We start from the raw sequence: 23,882 nt of genomic DNA on the forward strand, positions 1-23,882 counted from the left end.
AATCGTCTCCTTATATGGACACCAGAATGTCTGACGTCATCTCGACGCTGGGAAACCAGCGCCCGCGCAACCAAGCTTGGTTGGGAAGGCGGGTGGTGCGGGAAAGGCGGGGGGTGGAGGGGAAGGAGGCTCTGGAATGTTGATGGACGCGGCGTTGCGCCACTGGGAGCGGCGGCCTCGGCTCGGCCATTGGGCAAGGCGGCCAGGGGCGGGAGCCGCGGGCGGGGCGGGTTGTGGCGCTTGAAAAGCCGCCGCCTGGCTGAGGAGCGGCGCCAGTGTGGGGTGGGCGCTGCCAGCGGGTGGCAGGAGGGCAGTGAGTTCGAGTCCCGCCTCCGCGAGTCTGAGCCGGCAGCTGCTTCTCCGTGTGCCGCACTCCGCTCTGGGGCGAGGGGAGCTTGGAGTTGGCTTTTGGTTTCTTCTTCTTCCTTCTTTTCCTCTTTGCGCGGAGGCCGCGGCTTTCTCTGTGGGGCGCCCGCCCGCAGGGACAGAGTTTGCCAGGAGTTTGTGCTGAGTTCGGGCCCCGGCCCCCCCCCCACCCCGCCGCCGCCATGCCCGTCTTCCACACGCGCACCATCGAGAGCATCCTGGAGCCGGTGGCCCAGCAGATCTCCCACCTGGTCATCATGCACGAGGAGGGGGAGGTGGACGGAAAGGCCATCCCGGACCTCACCGCCCCCGTGTCGGCCGTGCAGGCCGCTGTCAGCAACCTGGTGCGGGTGAGTAGCGGTGGCTGGTCCGCCTCCTCCGCGCCTTCTCCTGGGAGCGACTTTGGCCGCTGCGGCCAGCTTGGGAGTCTGGCGGCGCCCGCCCGGCCCGGGCTGTCGCGGACAGGTGTCCCGGCCCCCGCCCCGTGAGGACCGGCTGGGCGCGGTGCTGGGGCCTAGGAAAGGGTTAAGTTGGAAGGTTGTCTGCACCTCTGCGGCTCCCGCCTGGAAGCCGCTGTCGTTTGTTCCCGCTCCGGCCAGCGGAGGAGCCGTGCAGCGGAGCAGTGAGTTGTCCCAAGAGCGAGTTGCTCGCCGTCTCGGAGCGAAGAGAAGCCTTTGCCCACCTGAGGAGCGGCATCCCATTAAAGTGCAGTAAAGCGCGGTAGTTGCTGCTTTCATACCCACCCCGAAACGCTTCACAGATGGCTCTGATACGCTGCGTGGTTCTTTGCTGCCTAGGAAACTCCTATTTTAAGTATATGCGCTATAAAAGGCAAAATACTTACTTGGCGTGAGCCTATCCAAAAAATCCCAAACCCAACCAATAATAAAGCCCAAACCTCCCAGGCATTTGGGTTTCATTTTTAAATCGGTGAGGGCTGGCCGTTCCTTATCAGTGCAGAAGTTGAGGCGCGACAGACCTGTGGCTTCCAGGCAAAGTCTGGAGCTGTAAATTGTTCCTGTTACTTAGCCTCGAGTGTGAGTTACTGTTTGCTTGTGGTGAGCTAAAGGTGACGGAAATTTGGCCTGACTCTTTCGACTTCTTGAAAGGGGTTATGCATAGCTTGTCTCTTTAAGATCTGAGTACTTGCAGTATGGACACGGCAGTGTGAGAAGTGCAAGTGACTAATACATTTGAAATGTTTCAGTCCTATTAACACTTTTATAATAAACAAAAGAGTAACGAACTGTTGCAAAGCAGAAATACTTTCTTTGATATGGAAAGCACTGTGACATTGCTTAACCTTCTACTGCATTAAGAATTACCTGGTAATACTTACCTTGCACCTTTGCTAAGCTTGTTTACAAATACTGAGTACATGTTCCTTGCTCATTTTGAATCCTGTTAAATTCTGAAGTAATTCCTAGCAAAAAATAGCTCTTGCCAGTAAACTAATAAATGGGAAGGCACCTCTTGCTGCCTCTTTGCCTTAAAATGAATAGCTATGCAAGTTAAAAACTGTGTCACTGTTAACCAGTGTTTGAGTGCACTGAAATCATGAGACTTGTGGGCATAAGAAGCTGTCAAGATGACTAATGTATGTGATGTGTTAATCATGTTTTGGCCTGTACTACTGGCTGCTGCTAGAATAACTTGCCACTTGGAGGTTTTGCAGTTTACTACAGTGTAACTAGGTCTCTTGGTCGCCATGACTATAAATATTACAGACTGTCTAGAATACTTGTGCTTCTTGCTGACTATAGCAGACACTCATCTCTTTATGAAGAACAGTTGTTCTGCAGCAGTTCACTGATGTAATAGGTGTTTTGGCTGGAAGGGTGCGAAGCCTGTGTGTATGAAATACTTTTCCTTGAAAGGAAGACGTTGGAATAATGCTTGGCTTCTCTGAGCTAACCCTGTAACACTGGGTTGTATGACTATTTTCTTCACCCCACCTTTCTCTCAAAAGAAACTTGATCTGATAAAATTTCATTTATTAGAGAAATACATGAACAGATTTAGTTTCCTTCTGCAGCTTGCTAATGCTAGATCTTCTTTCATTTTGGACTGTTTTGGAAGCCTCTGTTTTTCTTTTCTTGCCTGCTAGTTTGATAAAAGGAATGATTGTTGAATTATTTTTTCTGTGTTTATTCACAAAGAGCTAGTAAAAGTGGTGTAATCTGAGGTGGTCATTACCAGGAGGATGCCCTGATCGGTGAAAATACAGATTTGTCTATATTAGGAAAAATACAGAATTTAAGTTCTCATTCCTATCTGAATCTCTGTTTTCAGTGCATTGCTCTGAAGTGTAAAGGTGATTTATGAAACAGCAGTTTGACAGGAGCAGGAGAATTTGTGCAGACAGGTTCTCGAATTACGAGCCTTCTGGTGGCTTCCCAGGTGACAGCAAAGATGGAGTTATCAGTGCAGCCAAGAGAGTAATGTGGTGCTGGCTCGTTGTGTTGCTTGCTGTCTGCTCAGGGTTCTTAGTGTAGTGTGAGTATTGCAATGTACATGAAGAAAAGTACTGAGGAGCAGGGAGTTTTTTAGTGATAAATTTTCATATACAGCAGCATTACTCTCCAGCTACCCAGCCTATAGTAGGGATTTTGCATTTGGAAAATGCAATATTTAATCGATCTAACTTATGTCTCTGTGTAATTGCTGGTAGCAGTGTTTGAAGTTTTGAGACCCATTCTTGTTGAAGGCCTAGAAGATGTACTGTGAGGGGAAATGGGCTAGGAAAAGACTATATGCCTATAAGGAAGGTCCTATGTGCAGTAACTTGAATATTCCAGAGATGGAGCTAGCACAATATGCTATTCAAGGTGGAATAGAGATTGATCGATATGAGAGTCTTACCTTAGGTCTATTAGATGAGTCAAAAGGGGGTCCTCCTCCTAAGTACCCTTATGGAGACCTCTATAAGAGAACTTTTCCTTTGGCATGCATTTCTGTATTTTCTGTCGTTAACGGCTATGCTGTATTTCAAGGTTTGCCTGAAGCCATCTTAAATTACATGCCTTTTTAATGTAAAGTTTGCACACTCAAGTGGACCTATCCTAGAGATACTGCCTTGTCAGGAACTAATTGTAAAGTAATCCTGGAGAAGAGATAGTCCAAGTCATTGTTGAAGTTAATGAAATAACTAAATCTTTTACAAGTTAGTCATTGCTGTATTAAAATACCAAAGAAAGCCTTGGTATTATGTTTCCAATATGTGACAGTTTGCTTCTACTGTATCTTGATTATTTTGGGAGTAGCTTTTGCACAATAATTCTCAAATTGTTTTGAAGCATTTTGATGAAATTTCTTAATTGTGGGGTGAAGTCCTTGTTGCCCGTGCAAAAATGTAAGGTGGAGGTAACATCAGAAGCTTTTTTGCATGGGAATCAACTTTGACTGGAGCCAGGAATTTGAGGGAGAGGCTTGAGATACCACAGGACTATGAATGTTCTAAATTGGTCCTTCTTTTAACTGAAAATCTTCATGTTTGTATTGGCTTATATTTGTAGTGGATGTGTGCCTCTTATGGGAAGGAAGGTTGGCATTTGGTATTTCTTTTATCTAAAAGATGTGACACTGTAAGCCAGCAGAAGTGGTGGGTAATAGTCAAGGCTGCCTAATAGGTATGGAATAATTTTGAGCTTGCTAAATATCCTATTAGTTTAGAGGAGAGTGAAATGAAATTTTGAGTTTTAGTCAAGATTAACCAGGGAAGAAATTAACCAAACTAGTCAAATTTCCCAGGGAGGAAATTAACCATGTGGTGATTTTCTAGTTGTTTCAGCCTTTTTTTTTTCCTCCTTATTGTTTGATTTTCTTGGTAGGTTTTTTTTGTTTTGGTTTGTTTTTTTTATACTTCACTGGACTTTTAGCCTATTTTAAAAATAGGGATTTTATCAAGAATGACTGATGATAATGCAGGAATGGTGAACCAATCATGCACATTATATATACGATTTTATTTCATGGAGGAGAAAAAAAACCTGCTACTTGGCAGTAGTGAATTTACAAGCATTTATGTTCAGACCAATGTTATATTATTGCCAAACAGAGAAAGCAAATTCTACCCTGATGTTGTAAGCTCCAGTGCTTTGTATGGCTCCTGGCATTCTGTCAGTACAGGCAGAGCCCGCTCTGGTCACTTCTCTCTGCTGTTTCAGACAGAGCTGCCTCAGAGCAGTGTTGCCGTTGCTCTGCCAAGTGCCAACAATACCATGGGTGAAGCTGCTGAGTTGGACAGATTGGGTTGTAATTCTCTGCATGACAATTAAGGTAGTAGAAGGGACTTGGGAAGCACACAATTTAAAATATTGGAGCAGGCGCAGCAGCTCAAGGAGGTGTTGCCTTTTCAGAGTCTGGGCTGTTGAATGAGGTCAATGGCCTAAAAGACCTGCTTTGTCTGAGACCAGTTGCTTGAGATTTACCCTGTTTTCATGTCCTTCCTTTTCATAGAGCTTGGGGCATCTGAGCAAAGTGATAGTCCTATGAAATCTCATAATGGAAGATTTAAGACACTAATGGTAACAAGTAAAGTGACTGAGATCTTTCATAACAGAGATCTGCTCTGAAAAAACAGTGCTTGTCTATTTGAGGATGCAACTTCTGCCATTCCATCCTCTGTGTTGTCCTTTTTTATATGAGTCTGCTTCACAAGTGTCTATATGCTTCCAGTTTCTAATAGATTATTTTTTAATGGGGAAAAAAATGCTTTACTTGCTATTAAATTGCTGATGGCCACATTTCTTAAGAAGATGTTATTGTTGGATGCTGTGATATGACTTTATTTACTTACTGAGGTTTGGAGGCTTATGAAACACTACTGGCACCTTTCTGTATCTCAGCTACTAACTATGACTAGCCAGGTCAGGCCTGACTAGGTCAGGCTAATCATCAGGAAGGCTCTCTTAGATAATAAATCTTCTGTCTCATAGTCAGAGTTTATCAGATGTTTCCTTTAAGTAGGTCTGGGCCAAGTACTATTTTAAAATGTAAATAAAAGCAGTCTAGAGTAAGATTAAGCTTGACTGGATATTGTACTTCATGGGAACAAGACCCTGTACTGCTGGGTCGAAGTCACGTGTGTCAAGGGTTTTTGTGACTTCCTAAAGTTGTGAGGTTGGTCTCCTTAACCTACCACCAGCTGAAGCCCACCCCATCTAGGCACAACTAAAAGTACCCAGATAGCTCTTAAAACAGATGGAATTAATACCAGTTCTTTGGCAGAGAAATAAAGTTTAAACTAAACAAAAGAGTTAACAGTGGGAGTGTTGCATTCACTGTAGCTATAGCAGCTGTCCTGTCTCAGCAGAGGAAGAAGCAGCTATCACCTGAAGCCACTGGCATGTTCTGCCTGCATCCAGGGCCTCTGACAGGTGAGAAGTTGCCTGGGGTTGTAGGGCCATTTGGAAAGGGCTATCCATCTTCCCTGGCCAGGCTGTAAATTGTCTACTGATACCTGCAAACCACCAGCTTGGAAATCACCTGTTTAAATGAAATTGTGAAGAATGCAGCCTGCCTTGAAATCCTTGCCATGATTCCAGCAGCAAAAGTCAAATACAGAGGTAACACCTGGAATGAGGAGAAATGCTCTGGCTGTTGAGGAGAATGGATGGTAAAACAGCTTTATCATCCTAAGTTTTCTTTTGGCATAGCTGACTTGCCCGTAATTCAGGCTACAAAGACAGGAGTGAGCTGTTGTGAGCAGCTTAGTGTCTCTCTTTTTTGAGGGGAAAAATTAGCTTGCAATATGTTTATATATCTTGGAAAAGGATGGAGAAGAAAGGAAAAAGATAAGCTTTTTGCCTTGCAGAATTTCTACATGGCACAAAAGATGACTCTCAAGGAGGTTGTGGTTTTTGCATTTTTCCTTGATGTTTGTAACTTGCCATGGGATATGTATAGATCTATGCCTCCCTATTTCCAGTTTATTATGTTATGTTTGTTATGTTTTGAAGCTGAAAGAAATGGTCAAAAGAGCAGATAACCTGAACTCTACACAGCTCAAAATAAATGACAAGTGAATGAACACTAGAATAAGCTTGAAGATCTCATGAGAGAATGTCTTTTCACTACAGCTTTCTAGGTCTTACCTGTGAGTAGTAGAAAACTGAGATTAGTGTTTTACAAATAATAATAATAATTTCCCTTTTTTTTATGAGAACATCCTTCTTCAGTGCACAGCAATTTCTTCAGGGATCATTTACCATTCTGGGAACTGTGGCCATATGCTCTGAGAAAGTGGATAAACCCCATCAGGGTGTGTGTATGGGAGGAGCTAGGAGAAGAGTGATTAATCAGACAGAAAGCAACTTTGTAATAACAAAAGCACATAATAAACTTCTTTCTTGCTTTTATCTGTTAGGAATCATCTTTACATAAGTGATTAATTAGTTTCTGATTTGAATGCAATAATCTTTGTTCTCTTATTGTGTTTGGGTACTTAATTTATTCCAGTCTCCTCCATCAGCTTTAAAAGGAATCTTTTGTTCTCTTTTCCTTTAAATGTACATAGAGATTGTTAAATGTGTCCTCATATGCAGCTTGCTTTTTTGGCCATAAAAACTGAGACTATTATTGTGGCATGGATAGTCTTTAAGTGGCAGTTGGATTAAAAAGTTCCATGTGCCAAGAATCTGGTGAATACCACTCCTGCTTTGAAAAACTTAGTAAATGCTTTTTTCTGCATAAGTCAAATACACCAGTGTGGGAAGAGTTAAACCCATGTTAAGGACCAGTGTTTTTTAGCCATTTATTCTTCCTGATGTTCTGTAACTTTAGAGAGTGATGTAGTTTTGCTTTGTTTTTTGAAACAAAAAGATACTTTTCTCCACATAGTGATATTGGACTGTGGATGTGGAATTCCTTTTAGAGGTTAATAAAAAGTTAACCAAACAAAACATGGGTCAGAAATATGTACCTTCACAACACAGAGTAATTTACAAGTATTGCAATATAATATTTTTTTCCTTTAGTGGCACTAATTATATTCTATCACTTGCTCATTCAAATGCTGAGAAACAGTTCTTGATACAGAACTTCACTGCAGCCACAGTTCTTAATTTTTGCAAACTGATAGCCTTCCTGACATTTATCTTTAAACACAGCCATAGCAGTATTGTTGTTATTGATTTTGAACATGAAGTGTCTTTTTTTAGTAACTGTATAGTTGTTAAATTTTATCCACTATGTTAATTGTAATATTTAGATGTATAATTTCTTCCTTAATTTTTATGACAAGAGGTGAGAGAGAATTAACTCTTAATATTGTCCTGTACTTGGAGTCTAGAGTAACAACTTACGTTGAACCATCTGGAAATAGACCAGATGAATGAATATTGCAGCTACCTTTATTTCTGAAGATGCTTGGTGGGTACCAGATGACTTGCTGCATGGGCAGATGAAATGATCAAATGAAGGCTGGATCTTCTTTTCAGTTACAGATATTTCACCTATAAGGATTACTTCAAACACGAGCTGAGCATCCCAGCAGCTCAAAACTGAGCTGGGAGGGGGGGAGGATGGGGGCATGACCCTACATGCACAGTGCTTGGAAGTGGGTCTAGTTTGTCCCTGGAGTAAATCAGGCCCTAGTGTTTCTGTGGGGATATGAATAACTGACTAGAATCAATAGAGGGCACAAACCTTTCCTTTGCTTTCTTTGCCTAATAATTAAAGTGTACTGAGGTATAACTTGTACTTGTCCATATCCTGAGACTAGAACCAAACATTTGTGTCAAAATATATTGAACAACTCACTTTGTAACATATCTTCTATTCAGGAGTCAGTGTTGTTCTGATGCTTCAGGAGAGCTATTTACAACATGAATAATGAACAATGGATAACAATAGTAGCTAATGAAGGGGGACAAAAGCAAAAAACCAAAAACCTCTTCATTATCAAAGCCATTCCAGAGTTTCTGAAACTGTCAGCTTGCTGACTCTTAGGGTTAGATTTCATCATCATCAACTTTGTCTCACTGAAAAAACAAGTGTTGGAACAGTTTCCTAGTATTCTGACTTCATGGGTAGGGTAGGAAACTGATGATTCATGTTGGGTTTCTCCAGTGAAGAATGGAGAAAGAAACAAGCTGTTTCTGTTGGTGTTGGCCTAGGATACTTATGAAGAGACCTATTGTAATAATGTTGCATTGCATTTTAAATCAATGGTTACACCCACAGAATACCAAATGTAAATTTTCCTTGTGCCAAACTCTCTGATGATTTTAGGACCTGAGGTTGCTGGAGGCAGATAGTCTCAGAAAAGACAGAGGTAAGTAAATTTTTGAGTACATAATTTTTTGTGGTGTGGTCAGACATCCACACCTATCCCACAGTGGGCCCATATTTTACCTAGTCCTTATTTTGCTGCTGTGTTTATACAAGCATTTTTTGTTTTTCATGCCCCTCACTAGGTTCAGCTCTAGATACACTTTGGGCTGGACCCCATCCCTGTGTGCTCAGCTAAGGTCTCTGCTCCTCCAGCAGGAGCACTGTTCATTCAGGCAGGTCTCCTGCCACTTGGGCTTGTCTTCCTGCTCATCAGGATGAACCAGCTCTCCAGAATTTCTCTTTCTAGGACTGTATTCTATGTGATTTCTCCAGTTAGGTCCCTGAAGAGGCTAAAGTTGGTTCTGAAGCTCAAGCTCTGATTTGTCTAGTTTTTTCCTTTCAGGATTCTTAATTCTACCATTTAATGGTTACTCCACCTGTCATTGGCATTCCCAATCAATTCTTTCCTGTTTCTAACAGCAAAGCACTTCCTGCCTTCAGCTCCTCAGTCTGTGTCTACCAGTGAAAGATAATTAGAGCTTATAGTCTGTGAGAGGAAAAGTATAGGCAAGCAGTTTTCATACTAAACTGAGTGTTTGGGATGGCTTAAGAAGGTTTCATTTCAGCAAGTATCATGCTTAATCTTTGACCTAAGATACATATGGTACATAAATAAAATGGTGAATAGCTGAGAGCTGAGAAAGTACTGCTTTGGTGAACTTGACAAGCTTTATGTTCAGATATCTTTGTGTATGCAGCTTAAAATGTTTGGGTATGTTGCAGCTGTTCTGGTCTCATTGCTCAATGTTTAACATGTGTTTGTGGGAATAGTAAAATACAATGGTATTCAATTTGAACTTCATTTTAGTAGCTGAACCTTAGAATGAGCTAGAACACAAGCCTGCCCCTCCTTAAATGCTGAAAAGCATGCAAGAAAAGAGCTATGGCCATTAATTTCATAAATGAGTATAGTCACAGAAGTGCTGTAGTAGCAGTATGAGAAATGGTTGTGTGTTCTCACCCCTGAACAGATGAGAGGCACTCTGGTCACCTTAGTTAAGTCATTGTGTCATGGGAAACTAATGAATGTTCTCAGCCTTTCTTTTTGAATGGGTGCATCAAAATGGAAGCTTATTAAAGGCTGAGCCAGGAAAGTCCATATCAAATATCAACTTCTTGCCCATTCTCATCTTTCATCTATTTGCCAGGTATCGGCTCTTCAGTGTCAGAAGTCTGACTCTTCCTGTCAAGCAGGGGAGCTGTTAGAAGCTGTCATCTAGAACTTATTTCAGCTGGGTTGCTGCTTCTCCTGGCTTCCAAACTTTTCCTGAATTTTCAAGAGGCTGCACATTGCAACTGTTTTAGAGGAGGGAAGCATTAATAAAGCTTCCTTTTATGCAGGTTTTGTTTTGTTCACCTGTACAAATACTTGCCAGAAGGAGCAGAAACTGACTTTGATTAGACTGATAGTCAGTACATGTGAGACACAGATATGTTGTGAGCTGTGAGCATTTTGGGGTGGATTTGGTTCCTGGTGACCACAAGCTTACAGTTAGAACAAATGGACTTGTTATAAATGTGTATGATACCTGTCTGTTCATGGGCAAGGAATGGTTAAGCTCTTCAGTGCAAAATGGGATGTAGTAATACATAACTGAGTGAAAAACCTTGTAAGTTGCTAACAGACATTCATGTAGTTGATTAGAGGAGGTTTTTAATTCTGAGCTATGTGATGCACTGAATATTTATCTAAAGAGTTATCACTAGAAAAAAATGGATGCATCAAGCACCCGGACGGAAGTTACTGGAAGTTTAACTTGTTTTGGTGTGCCTGTTTGTTACTAAAATCCTAGGGGTTTTTGTAACTTTGGTCAAGATAAATCACAAAAGGTGCTTCACATTTCAGCCTCTGAGTGTGTATACAGGTGTCTGTTTGCCCTTCAGCTAAGTCTTCAAAAGCTTCTGGTTTTACACTTTAAAAGAAGTTTTTTTCCAAGTATTGCTTTTTCAAATTACTGCATAACCCTTACAGGTTTTTAGGTGAGCTAACAAATTAAACTGACTAATGTTTGGACTACAGTAATAATCACTTTCACGAGCATAGCTGTCTTTGCAGCTTTTGCAGCACAATAGTTGTGCTGAATAACAGAAACAAATAAATGGGGTCTCTCTGGAACTAGGCAGTAGTAGCAAGAAGGTCACTATTTATTTAGCTTGCTCTAAATACAATACAATGACAAAAAATGGATTGTGAAGGCCTAGTAGTTGCCAAACCACTGGCTTAACTGTAGCAAGTCACGTGGACTTTGAGTCTTTGCCACACCTATAAAATGCTCCCTTTTCCTCAAGAAAGTCAAAGCATGGTAAACAGGAACCTCAGTAAATTTTAGGTAGGTTTCACTTCAGTTTTTCTCTGAGTAAAAAAAAACCATAATGGCATGGCATTTCTTTAATTTCTCTTTAATGTAACTAGATACTGTTGTAGCTAATTAGAAGATTTCATTTAAAATGTGAGTAATAATTTACACCATGAACTCTGTACACTAGAAATAGCTGTTAGACAAGTAAAGTGAGACTTATAAAAGACAAATTATCCAGTGTGCTGCAGAAGGTGGATAATTGCTATAGAACTCTGTGTAGCATGTATCATGCTGGTCAAGATACATTTGCTGTTGCAGAGCTTATGACAAAAGATTTAATGCTGTGAATTTCTGTTGCTTGAGTCATATATTAGTGAGTATGTGAAGATATTTTCAATATATTAAAGACATAGTGTAAAATATTACTTTATCAATAAAGGAATTCTAGATCAGTGTTTTTTTTTTCTTATTCTGTTTTCCTGCAGGGAACCATTTCTGCCATGAACTTAGAGGAAAAAAAAATCTGTTCTCTGGAACCACTGATCCTCTAGGACAGAGCTGATAAGGGAAGTGGTACCACTCTTTCTGTGCAAGAGGGAAAATCAGTGTTGAATAGTCTGGTTTTCAGAAGTCAGTACAAGCATAACAACTGGATGATCCTAAAATTCAGGGCCTGGTAGCCATCCTACATTATCAGCTGTGACATTTTTAAATGTCTCATTTAGGTAGGAATACCTGTCAAATCAGCAGTGTTTTCAAAAAGTAAAATGGGTTATAAAAGGTAACAACAGATTTTGTAGTTAATTAAATGGCAAAGGGAAATTAGGCACTTCTATTGGATATCTGCCTTGTAGCTGATGCAGTCAGTTACTACATCAGTAATTTTCAGATGCAGGACAGTAGAGAAAGAAACTGCAGTATTGTTCTACATTTGAAAGTTACTCAATAAGTAATAGAAAACACATTTTGTCTTTGCTTTTTTTTAGCTTCTTGAATATCTGTGCCAGCATGTGGGTAAGTGGAATACTAACTTATGTTGTGATCTGTGAATAATAATGTTAGTTTGTCCTTCTGATGAAGGAAAAAACTGGGTGGACTCAGTTATTATCTATGTGAAGCTATAACTTGGGTTGGTTTAGAGATGCTGCAGTACAATATTTATCTGTATCACAATCACAGATTCTTATAGGCAGCCCTGCTGTATTTGGAGCCAAATCTGCCTTCATTTGATATGATCTGCACACTTCTTATGATGACACTTCTTACTATTACTCTCTTGCCAACAGGGCCAAAAAGCTTTAAGATTAGTAAACTTTCTGGATGCTTCTACTTGACTTAACACTTGAAATGCTGGGAGGACAGGATACATCTGAGTTTCTGGGGCATGATGGAGTTCCTCATCCACCAAATCCTCTGCAGCATGCAGATATTAGCACATTGTCAAAGATGGTATAAATCTACCAACAGAATCATGGTGTTTGGTTTCTTGTTTTTCAGACAAGCATCTGAATAATGAGAAAACATGATTTTGGAGCTAAGTTATCTTTTAGTACAGTCCTAATATGTGTATACACATGCAGCAGGATTTGTGTTAAGAGGTGCTCTGAAATTCTTTATCACAGATGTGAGTACATGGAAATGAGCTGGAAGAGCTTTTGGAGTCTGCAGTGCTGTTTGGTATGTGGTGTTGTCTTTAGATTTTCTTGTAAAGGTAACTGTTAGCAGCTCTCAATCTAATTTCTAGACTACAGTTGCTGTATCTTATTTTTCCTGGTGAGTTTTGTAAATGCCCAAGGGTTAGAGGTTACTTACATGAGTTATGTTATTTGGCTGAAATAGTTATAATGTCCTAAAGTAATTTTAATTTGAAGTATTGCTTTGGAAAAAGAAACTCTTCTTTTCATGAAAGAATTAATTTCCAAATTATAATAGTTCTGTTAAAAATATCACATAATCAGTATGTGTTTATTTAACTTCTGTGAAGTTAACCCTGTAATTTGCCAAACCATCCGGGCCTCAGCTCTCTACTGGTAACAGAGTTAGTAGGTACTAGCAGCATGAAGAAGTTTTTTGGTATCCAAATGATGCTGCTCTCTGTTTTCCATATGCTTCTTGTTTCATAGTTCTGTATTTTAAGTGGACAGCAGGATTTCCTTAGCCTTAAGCCAGTTAAATTTTTCTTAACCATCAGTGCAGACAGGTAGGTCAGTTTGCTGCTGCTGGGGACCAGATGGCTGGTGTGTTCTAATTTGCTTGCCAGATGACTTTGGAATTGTACCCTGCTATGGGTGGAATGCAGTCTGCAGGGAATCATGAGAAAACCAGGAGCGAGGACACAGCTTCCATGCTGGCTGAAAGGACAGGACAGGGGATAGGCTCTGATTCACCAGTCTCCTTAGCACTGGGCCTGGCTTCAAGCCAGACTTGGGACTGCCTCACTGCTGGGATATGTGCAGTGTTCATTTGGTGTAAACTAAAGGCAGGAGGAGAATTCAGCTGCACATTTCTTTGGACTTCTTTCCATCTCTAATGATATAAGCCTGTTCACCTACAGAGAAGTAGAAAACTCTAAAGTTTCTTAAAGCAGTGGTAAATTAACTAATTGCAATTGACATATCAATCCAATTTATAATTCAAAGCAAGATGAGTGGAATGATGAAGAGATTGGAAATTTGCTTTTTTAAAGGCTTCTGAGAGCCTTTGAAGGAAAAACAAAAGTTTGTGTCGAAAAAAAAATAGTTGTAGCTTAAGACTCACTTTTTCAGTTGTATTAAATGAGAAGGATGAGATTGTGAGGAGTGACCTGTAAACCTGTTCACTTTGATTTTTCTAAAAACACTTTACCATTGCTTGACTTTTCTGTTCGGAGTTTGTAAAAGTCCTGTCTTTACTGGAAGCTGGTTGTATATGATAATTTTTGAGTGACTTGTAAATTCAGATAAGATGGGTAATTTTGTGATACACCCCAAAGCTGTTTGACTTGTGTCTGACAAAGTTTGGTGCTATGCTGCTATGCCAGGATGTACACAACCCTGTTTTGACTGATTTACCACATGGATTATGGCAGCTAGGGGTTAGGGCATGATAAACATTCACTCCAACACCTGTATTTCTAAAAGAGCTGAGATAGAAGGAATACCAACAACTGGATCTTCTTGACAGTGTACATAATGCCAGTGGGGGTTGCAATCAAAATCCTGTGACTGATAAGAGCAAAGGTAAACAGCCAAGTCCTGTTTTGATTCTCTTTCCTGCCAGAGCTTCTTCCAAAAAACTTTCCGTGTAATTGGGCTCTGATGACTGGTTTCACAAAAGGAAAACTGAACAATTGCAAAGTACTTACTGAGCCCTTGCCACTTCTGAAGTTACTGAGACAAGCTGGTCTCTGAATCAGTGTGTTATAAAGGGCCTCCTTTCTAGGCCTTCAGTGGACAAGCCTTGTACAAGGAATGAACTCTGAAAGGTATAGGATTCACAACTGGATATCATAAATTTCAGTCATCATTTTCCTTATGTTGTCTTGTGTGAGTAAGACCCCTCAATATGGAACCTGAATTGAAAATTCTGTTGTGAGGATTTATTTCTCTCTGCCCACATTTTATTTTTTCAGTCCAGACTGAAATATATTTCATCTATGCCAGCAAGGAGTTAGAATAAATTTGGTGTGACTTTGGCTTGCTTCTAGCTCAACTTGATTCTTTGTTCCTAGTCATGATATCTAGATTAGTTTTAATTGAAGATGCAGGATGTGTGGAAAGTACTGGTTAATTCAATTCTGAGATGGATTATAGATGTGGCTGTGCAATGTAGGGATGGTTGTAACTGTAGAATTAAAGCAAATACTTAATTTTATTTTTTCAGGATAGACATCTAAAGAAATTTGTGAAGAAGTTGCAGGGAACTTGATAGGACTGAACTGGTGAACAAAAATGTTTTTATTTGAGATTTAATGCTCCTACTATTGTCACAGTCCTTTCTGAAAGCAAAGGACTGAAAGCAAAGGACTAATGCATAAACCAGGGAGTGGATTTTTGAGTTGTCCTCTGATAAAGCTGCTTTTACAGCATATAGACTTAGATCCCTTTGTGTGGCACTTGGGTTTGTCAAGCAAAACTCATACTGCAGCTTATTTCTTGGAGGAGCCATGGGGGTAACAGCCAGGGCTGTTCTGTGTTCACTGGGTGATGGTGAAGGAATATTTTAAGGCTCCTTGCTAAAATGACAGATGTTTTAAATTAAACTTCTGGAACATTGCAAGAACTAATTCTTCTAAGGTCATCTTCCCTTTTAACAGAGGAAATCATATAAGCTATGAGGAAAATGTCTCTTGCAGCATTTGGCAAATTGTCAAACTAGTATTGTCAACAGAGGCATTCAGAGGAATCTTTGTTTAAAAAATAAATAAAATTACCCTTAAACAATAAACTTTGGACTCCCATCTTAATTATTTTTGTGGTTTATTTGATGTGATATGTGCAGTTTTTACTTTCAAACTGCACAAGTAAAAAGGGCTGGATATTACTGGGTGCTTGTCTGCTTAAACAAACTCTCATAGAATTACAGAAGATGAAGTTATTTCTCCTTCTCACTGAGCAGCTGTTGTTTGCTATGTCTAGCAGGCTAAGAAGGTTGGGCAAGGGACCTTGTCTTATTTTTCCTGCAGTAGAAGCAGAAATGACAAAAAACTGCAAAACTGCTCATAAGGAAGAAACTTGGCCAGAAAACCTTTTCTTTCTTTTCCATGAAGAAAATTCTCCACATCAGAAAGCCTAAAGCATGCTGGGTTTGTACTGATCAGTGGCAAATAGGACTTGCAGGAGACTGGCAAACAAGGTTAAAAGCAGGAGCAGGAAATCACAATCTCTTCCTCCTGCTTATAGCTACATTCCTAGAAAGTTTTTCAGTGGCCATATATATATATGCCCTTTGACCTTTGTGTGTCCCATTTCCTTTAAATTTCTTGACTTGTCTGCCTCTTGTTCCCTGCTTTTTGAGCCGGGAGCAAGAAGGAAAGTAGCTCACTCTTTATTCATCTGATTTGTCTGTAATCTCCAAATTGCAGAGTTGGGAAATGAATATGGGGTAGAAGTTGTAACTAGGAAACTGTCTTGGTCAGGTTTGCTTGAGAGTTCCCCTTACTCTGTAATGTGCAGTGTTGAAATGATGGTTATTTTAGTGTGTTAGTCAGGGCAGTTTCTTTGGAACCGTGACTAAGTGCCACTCCAACACTGTAATAGCAGAAGCTTCTTTATCTGTCTGTCACTTCCCAGTAAGTTAAGGAAAGATCATCTTAGGAGGTAAGAATATCCAAAACCCAAGCAGGAATCATGTGTACTGTTGGCTAGAAATAAAATGTGTTTCTCAGATGATTTTTTTATATTAGCATGAAGCTGGACAAGCTACCTGTCTGAAATAAGGAATGTAGATACTACATCTTCAAGGAGAAAAAAAATCCTCATTTTGTTGGTATTGGACTGTGAGGAGGGTATTTGTTAACCTTGTGTTACACTGCAATGTGTCCAAAACTTGCTTAGGCCATGTAAAGTTCAATCTGAAAAAAACCAGGATCTTGTGAAAACTAAGTAGGAAACAAAGCAACAGAAACCTCGAACCACAAAGCTAGAACGGCAAACCCACTCAACTTTTTTGAGGATGTATATTTTCACTCATTAATATGTCTTTATGTTTTGAGACTTTTCCTGTGAAGTGTTATGTGGGGTGCATTTGTTTTTTACATGACATTTCTATACCTTGGCAACAACTGCAAAGAGCAGTTAATGGAAAGGTTAGCAAACAAGGTTTTCCATTTAAACAAGTTCAGGAGTACATTCTATGTTGGTGCTTAAAACAAGGTTGAAAGTCCTTTTTACTAGAAAGGTAGTGGATATTTTTAATTGATGCATCATTGAAACTCCTTGAAATCTTGTGTGCCTTCTGTGGTATACAGTGCTGAGGATATGGATGGACTTGGAAGAGAAATGTCACTGGAGTTTAGGACAATTTTTTTGAGGACAAAAATCTCCACAGAAAACCCCCAAACAACAGAAGAGGAATTGACTTTTATCCTATATGTTACTTCTATTTGAAGATTAAAGATGGCTATATAGCTACTTTGCTAGCTATAGCAGAAAAGTCTATATATATACATATATATATATGCATCTCTAGACATATAAAGTAGATATACATCTGCCTATAAGTAGTTGATATGCTTCTTTGATTCCTGAACCTAGATCCAGCCTTTTATAGAAGAGACTTGTCCTTTCTAGATTGAGTGATTAAATGCTTTTTGTATGGTCTAATATACCTGGCCAATATAAAATAACAGTTGCTAAAATGACTGTGAACTTGAAGTGCCCCCCACACTGTCTTATTTTTTTGCATTCTTTAAAGTTATACTTTTTCCAGTATACTCAACTGAATGCAGGTTGGTACAGCTGCAGGAAAATAAATCTTGAAGGCATGGTTCTTGTAAGTACAGTATTGTTCTTCATTTTCACCTGGTGAGAATCTTCGGTCTAACAATGTGTAATCCAGAGATTACTGAGTTACTGAGAACTACTCAATTTTTTGTGTTATCATGTTCATGCACTTATCCATGCAAGCTTGTGGGAAATATAAAGGATGTGTTTCCTGGGTGCAATGGAAATAAGTAGAACAAAGCAGGCATACTCTCTGGTGGGCCATGAGATACATTTAGAATCATGCTCTTGAGGCATTGCCATGAAGTTCAGTAGCCAAAGCAACACTGCAGTGCTGTGCACCAGGACAGTGCATGACTGTTTGTAAACCTGCTGTGAACACAAGAGACAGAAATCTACCATAGAATTCAAGATCTTAAAGTTTTTTTGCGCTTTCATTACTTTTAAATATCCGTGTGACTAATTGTGATTGTAGTACTAATAGATGAAAAAAAAAAAAAGCAGGCTAGGCTCAATGTCTTTGAAGCAAATAAAATACTAGGCCAATGGACTTCTGTGAAGTTCCTCTGAAAAGGAGCAGACCAGGGAGAGAGTTTTTGGCAAGCAGCAAAAATTTGCAAGGAAACAAAGAACCTTCCAGTGGTTCTGGAAGGCTGTACAGCATTGGAATTGGCAAGTGCTGTGCATACTGACACACTGCATCTTCTGTCCAAAGCCAGTGAATCTTTAAGCACCAGCTGATCAGGGATTTTCAGGGCTATCTTGTCTAGCTTGAGCAGGTCTGGCAGCTCTTAACACAAAGTGGTGTCTGATTTAAAGACCTTCTGCTTTGTGATGCCTTTCTGAATAGCTTATTCAGCTGGAAAATACAGCGAACAAAGGAGCTGGAAATATTTTGTCAAGTTGGTGATCTCACAGTTCAGAGAGTCAGCTACCAATTATAAAGACTTCTATTGTGTAACACAAGAGCTAGTGTATAGAAAGCTCCAGATCTTACTCTCTTTCTTTATTGGCTTCTGCATAATTATTTTTTCCCTAAAGGATGGTGTGGATGTGGGGTGCATTCTCAGTAATTAACTACATTTTTCTAATAGACTAAGTTGCCAGCAAAAGGGGGGTAAATTTTTTTATCTTTGAATTTGATTTCTGACTTGTGGAGATCAGGACAGAGGGAAACCTTCAGAGATTAAATTTTTACAACTAAGTGCAGGAAAAAAACAGTATTGTTTCTGTGGAGAGTGGGAAGAGGGAGAAGTGTCTTGGTGTGTCCTCGTTTGATTTAGTAGAGATGTTGATAGGAAACAACTTAGGATTTCTGAAGCATTAAGTTGACCACAGTATATAGTGATCTCAAAAGTAAACACAGCAACAGGAACCTGGTGAAAGGAGCTGTCATTAGTACAAAGTGCCTTTTTTTTTTATTTCACTATTTGCTTTTATCTAGCCTTGACATTGAAATTTTGATTTTTAAGTATGTCTGTTTTCTTCTGCAGGTTGGAAAAGAGACTGTGCAGACAACAGAAGACCAGATCTTGAAAAGGGATATGCCACCAGCATTTATCAAGTAAACTAATTTTATTTTAAATCTTGTATTGTGTGTACAGGAAACCTGTTCTAATGTCAGGAACAACCTCTTTGGCAGTAGGGATTTGTCTTGTTACATTCTGTATATATAAGTCCATATATATGGTATTTCTTCCTTTAAAAATAGTTACAAAAATTAATTGGGGTAACAGTGGTACTTAGCTGTGTGCTCCTGTAGGTTTGCCTAAAGTGTCAGAGACAATGTGGTGACTCAATCTTTTTCTATTTATTTGGCTGATGGGAAAATGTGAATTTGTCAGTATAGGCAGCTGATAGCATAACTGCCTGGAAATCTAAGACATTTGAAGAGCTTAGTTACTGCAGACAGTGTAGTAGACAGTCCCCTTACAGCAGACATTCTTAATTCCATGTCTTGGTGTAAAGGACAACTGACTTTCTCCTTCTGTTGCCTTAAGCCTAAAAAATGATCCATCACACCTTGTTGTGGAATTTCCAAGCTGCTTATTGCCACCTGACAGACCTCTATTGAAGTAACTTTTTTCTACTACCTATAGGAACCTCTTTGTTAGCATTGTCCAGTGTATACAGAATTTCTGAGTATTTTACTGTTATTTCCAAACACCAAACAGGCAGATAGTCAAAACAAGAAAGCATTGAGACAACTGGGAAAATAATGAAAGGGAGAAGGGAGGTGATGTCTAAGGAGATACTTTATGGTAGGCAGTGGATAAGGATTTAGTTTATTGCATTGTAGGGTGACAAAATGAATTATTAAAATAATGCTTAGGACCAGGTGGTATTAGCATATGAGTTCAAGAATGAAATAGCTGAATTATTAGTGAAGTAGTCTGTCACTTGAGACCACCAGTATGTCTATCAAAGTGATGCTACAGCCTGAGAAACTTTCTAGGGAAATCCGGGGAACAGGAGATGTATAGGTCTGGTGTACTTTTGGAATAAATTAGAAAATCTGTATTAGAGAGCAGAGAGACCTCACCTATATATAGTGTGCTTTGTGTGAATTGACAGTTTCTGTGGAGGGAAATTCTGCCTTATAAATCTATTGGTATTCTTAGAAATATTGCCAACAGGGGAAAGGGTAGTCCAGCTAATACAGTACACACTGATTTCCAAACTTGGCAGGTGAAGGCTTTTAAGAAGGTGAAGTAGCTGCAGGGTAGTTAGAAGAAATTTTGTATGAGAAGGGAAATTGAAAGTGGAAGAAAAGATTATATGGGTAACCCTGACAATGGCAGAAGAAAATCAGTAGGACTGTGGAGCTCTTGGTTGGGATTGTGTTTTTCACCATGTTAATAAGTGTTCTGGAGACCAGGCTGATTTGGGAGGCAAAAGTCCTTAGTGAAAAGTACAAGTCTTATGCAGGCCAGAGAGGTTAATGGATGACTCTGGGAAATTACAGTACCTTATTAATTGAAGTGACTTGATGTTAAGTGTGGATTAAATTACTTCTAAATATCTGAAATTATGCATGTCTGGGAGAGCAGCAGGTCTGGTGGCAGATAGGATGATTGAACTGACCATTACCAATAGTGAGCAAAGACTGGTGAGAGCATCCTTACTAATAATGTAAAAGTAAACATTATGTTTCTTATCAAAGAATGAGAGATAAAAATGTCACAATACAGCTTTATTCTGCAGCTTGAATACTGCATGTCCTGGTAGTCACACAAGATTCAAAAGATTGTAGTAGGACTGGAAAAGCTCATAGAAGGGCTTGGAGAACAAAGGCATAGAATTATTCTCTGTAATGCAAAGCTGAACAGACTGAAAGTGGGAAAAGTGACAGAGGGGATTGAGGCCCTGACAATGTCTAAGGAAGGAGGAGTTGCATGGAGAAGGTGAAAACTTGTGTTTTTCCTGTGCAGAACTTAATGGGGGAATTGCTTTAAGCTAGCAGTTTGTAAGCCAGCAGTAGAGAGAGATTCTTTGTACAGCTAGTTGTGTACTGTGAAAACTCTTCATGTGGGTTTGGAGGTTAATAGCTAAGGACTTAGAGGGATCCATTCTGGGTCAAATACACAAACTGCAGGAAGTCCCAAGAACTGAAAATAGTTGAAGGATGGGAGAGTGCCTAGAGGAAGCATGATAAATGCTTATCCTGCTTTTAACCTTCCTTAGGCTTTTACTTGCAGCTTCTATTGGAGACAGGATGCTGAGCTAAATGGGCCTTTGATACAATCCACTGCAGTATTTATCATGCTGTGTGCCTGGTGTGTGATCTTGTGTGGCTGTAGGGGGGTTTGAGGTTTTGAGGGGAGTGTTTATTTCATGAAATGAGATCAAAGTGTTTTTCTAACTCCTTGAGTGATTGTATGCAAACGTGTAATTTTTATTGTGCTCATTTTCTGGGATATGTGGAATTTTTAGTTTATTTCCAGCTTCTTCTTCACCTAGATGAGTAAAGGATTAAGGAAAAGAGATTTTTCAAATTGCTATACTGTATTAAGCCTTTGATCAAAATGTAGCAAATTGTGCATGACTTGAATAATTAAATTACTGTAGAAATGTGACACAAGTACTGCTGAATGGTGCCAGTTTATGCTGGCTGCAAGAACTTTTTCTGCAGCAATTCATGACTGCATGAGCTGTGATACAATGTAAAATGGGAACCAAAGGTATCTGTCAGAGTAAGGACACCCACTCCACAGAGTACTTACTGTCCTAGATGCAGTAACATGAGTTAGGAATTGTCAATGGATTTTATGAATGATACTGTGTTCCATTTGTGGGTTTTTGTTAATCTAGAGTTTATATCAAAAGGAATTAGTAGAAGTTAACAGTTTCTTGTTAACATGGGGAGTATATTGTCCTGGGTATCTTGGTTGTGGGGGACCAATCATAGTCACAGGTGAGGTACAAAGGGAGCCTTATCTTCTACTGCTGTAAAGGACAGAATTTAGATGCAAGAATTGAGACAGATGAGAGTCTTTTTTTTTTGGTTTTGTTTTCCTGAGAGGGAGTTTTTATTTCTGAAGCATTAGTTCGGGAATTGGCATTCCTTTTTAAGGGAGTGCTCTGGCAGAGTTTGTACTGGTGCATGGATGATGGGTAAGAAGCAGTACACATGTGCTAGCACTGCATTCCCTGTTTGTATTTCCTCCATTTAAAGGGATCACCAGTCCTGGAGGATGGAGAGGTGTGTTTATTATTTTGAAAGACTTGATACAGGCGTAGAAGGTTCATAATAAATATATATTATGGTAATCTGTAAAGCTTTTCAGTAGGAGTGTGATTAAGCAGCAAAATAACTTGCTGGCTGCTGAAAAGCTACCATGCATCCCTTCATTTGCTACAGACATAAACCACATTGGAACTGTTGACTTAGAGCTAAAAAATGCTGAGTTCTTTATCTTAATTGTCTTAATCACCAGGGAGTATAACTAATGCATATAATTTACATCAGATGTTTTGCAATGTGTTCCTATTACTTGTTAAGCTTCTCTTGTAGAGAAGTGAAGAACTGCAGTCTCTAGGCAAGGAATAGGGTTACACTATTTGTTTACACTGAGAATAAAAATTTGTTTAACTTTCATGCTCATTTAACAAATCAAGCAATAATGCTATTCTATGTTAATGTTATTTTGGTAGCCGAGCTGTAGCTGCACTGCTGGTGTCTGTATTAACAAATTATTGTTAACATAAAAGATTTGCTTTTTACTTTATATTTCTAGAACTGCAAGTAATCTAAACTGTAGTGGTTAAACTGGAAAACAAACTCAGGGAAAAGCAGAGGTCAATCCTGAAACCTAAAAACTAGAATGATAGTTTAGCATAAGCTACTTTTTTCCCCTCATGTTTTGTAAGGAATACATTTAACAGTGATTAAGTAGATTGGCTACCCAAAGTAGTATGGTTAGAAATATTGTGACCAGTGTCTTCCCCACAAAGAATTTGGCTGGTGTTAAGATAGCTTTATTGTAATTATGCCTCAAAAATAAGTATACTTTTTTATTAAGATACGTTGTTGGGTTTTTAAGTTGCAATATAATACGGAGATTAGAAATTTCACCATAGCAATAAACTTCTATTTGAAACTTCTGAACATGGTTGATTGTTGTGATAGAACAAGTGGTTCATTACATTTTTAGGGGCTTTGGTCATTTGTGTTGTTTTGGTTGGTTTGTTTTTTCATGGAAGTAAATGAATCCTAATCTTTTGCTCCCTAGCATGTGTGCTTTGGATGAAATGTGTCTGATTTTCAAACACCACTATGATTTTCTTGTACACAGCTTACACTGCTGAAGCATTTTAAGTGCATTGGGAAATTCATACAAAATAGGCATTATACTATTGAAATTCATATTTGCCTTTAAGAGGTTCAACCCTAAAAACTGTAAAAGAAAACTTTAAATCTTTAGAAACACTATTTTCATTAATTATGATGGCTTTGGGTGTAACATGCATTTATGTTAATTCTTGTCTTAACAAATGAGAAAGGCAGCCTTGAGATAATTATCAGTATTAAACAGACAACCATGAAATTAAACTGTAGGAAATTAAGTATTTCTGAGCCTATAGCTCTGAGCTGCTGAATAGGTGATTTGTTTAATCCCTTTCTTGGCAGAGTTGAAAAGAATAAATGTGAGAAGCAGGCACGGAAGTGTAATTTAGTGAAGTCAGTTGACTTTGATAACACAACTAAGTGCATTGCATAGTGATGAGCAGACCATTTCCACTTTCTGCCTTGAAATCCTGTGGCATTTTCTTGCTCAGTTAGGAGCCTCTGCCATCTGATACACTGAGCAGATGTCTCCCAAAAAGAGCTGGTTATGATAATGTAGCTGATCCAATGTGATCTATTCTAGGGAGCTGTTAGCTGAGAACTTTACTTTCTGGACAAAAATGAGTTTTCCTGTAGTGGATGTCTTATTTATACTTGTTAAATTTAGATGTA

At 39.3% G+C, this 23,882-nt stretch overlaps 1 protein-coding gene across 4 annotated transcripts in view; it reads left to right on the forward strand.

Moving 5' to 3' along the window:
* Positions 1-292: 292 nt before the first annotated feature.
* The window catches only part of VCL (vinculin), a 56,008-nt gene continuing 32,418 nt past the window's right edge, over positions 293-23,882 (forward strand). For all 4 annotated transcript variants that reach the window (XR_013183475.1, XM_054636930.2, XM_054636928.2 and 1 more), the window contains exons 1-2: positions 293-716; positions 18,916-18,986. Coding sequence is in view for 3 of the 4 variants with exons in the window: in XM_054636930.2 (XP_054492905.2) it covers positions 549-716; positions 18,916-18,986 (239 nt within the window). In the remaining variant the exon portion in view is untranslated. The remainder of the gene's footprint in view (positions 717-18,915; positions 18,987-23,882) is intronic.

Source organism: Agelaius phoeniceus, chromosome 9 (genome assembly GCF_051311805.1).
Source record: "Agelaius phoeniceus isolate bAgePho1 chromosome 9, bAgePho1.hap1, whole genome shotgun sequence".
Taxonomy (NCBI): Eukaryota; Metazoa; Chordata; class Aves; order Passeriformes; family Icteridae; genus Agelaius; species Agelaius phoeniceus.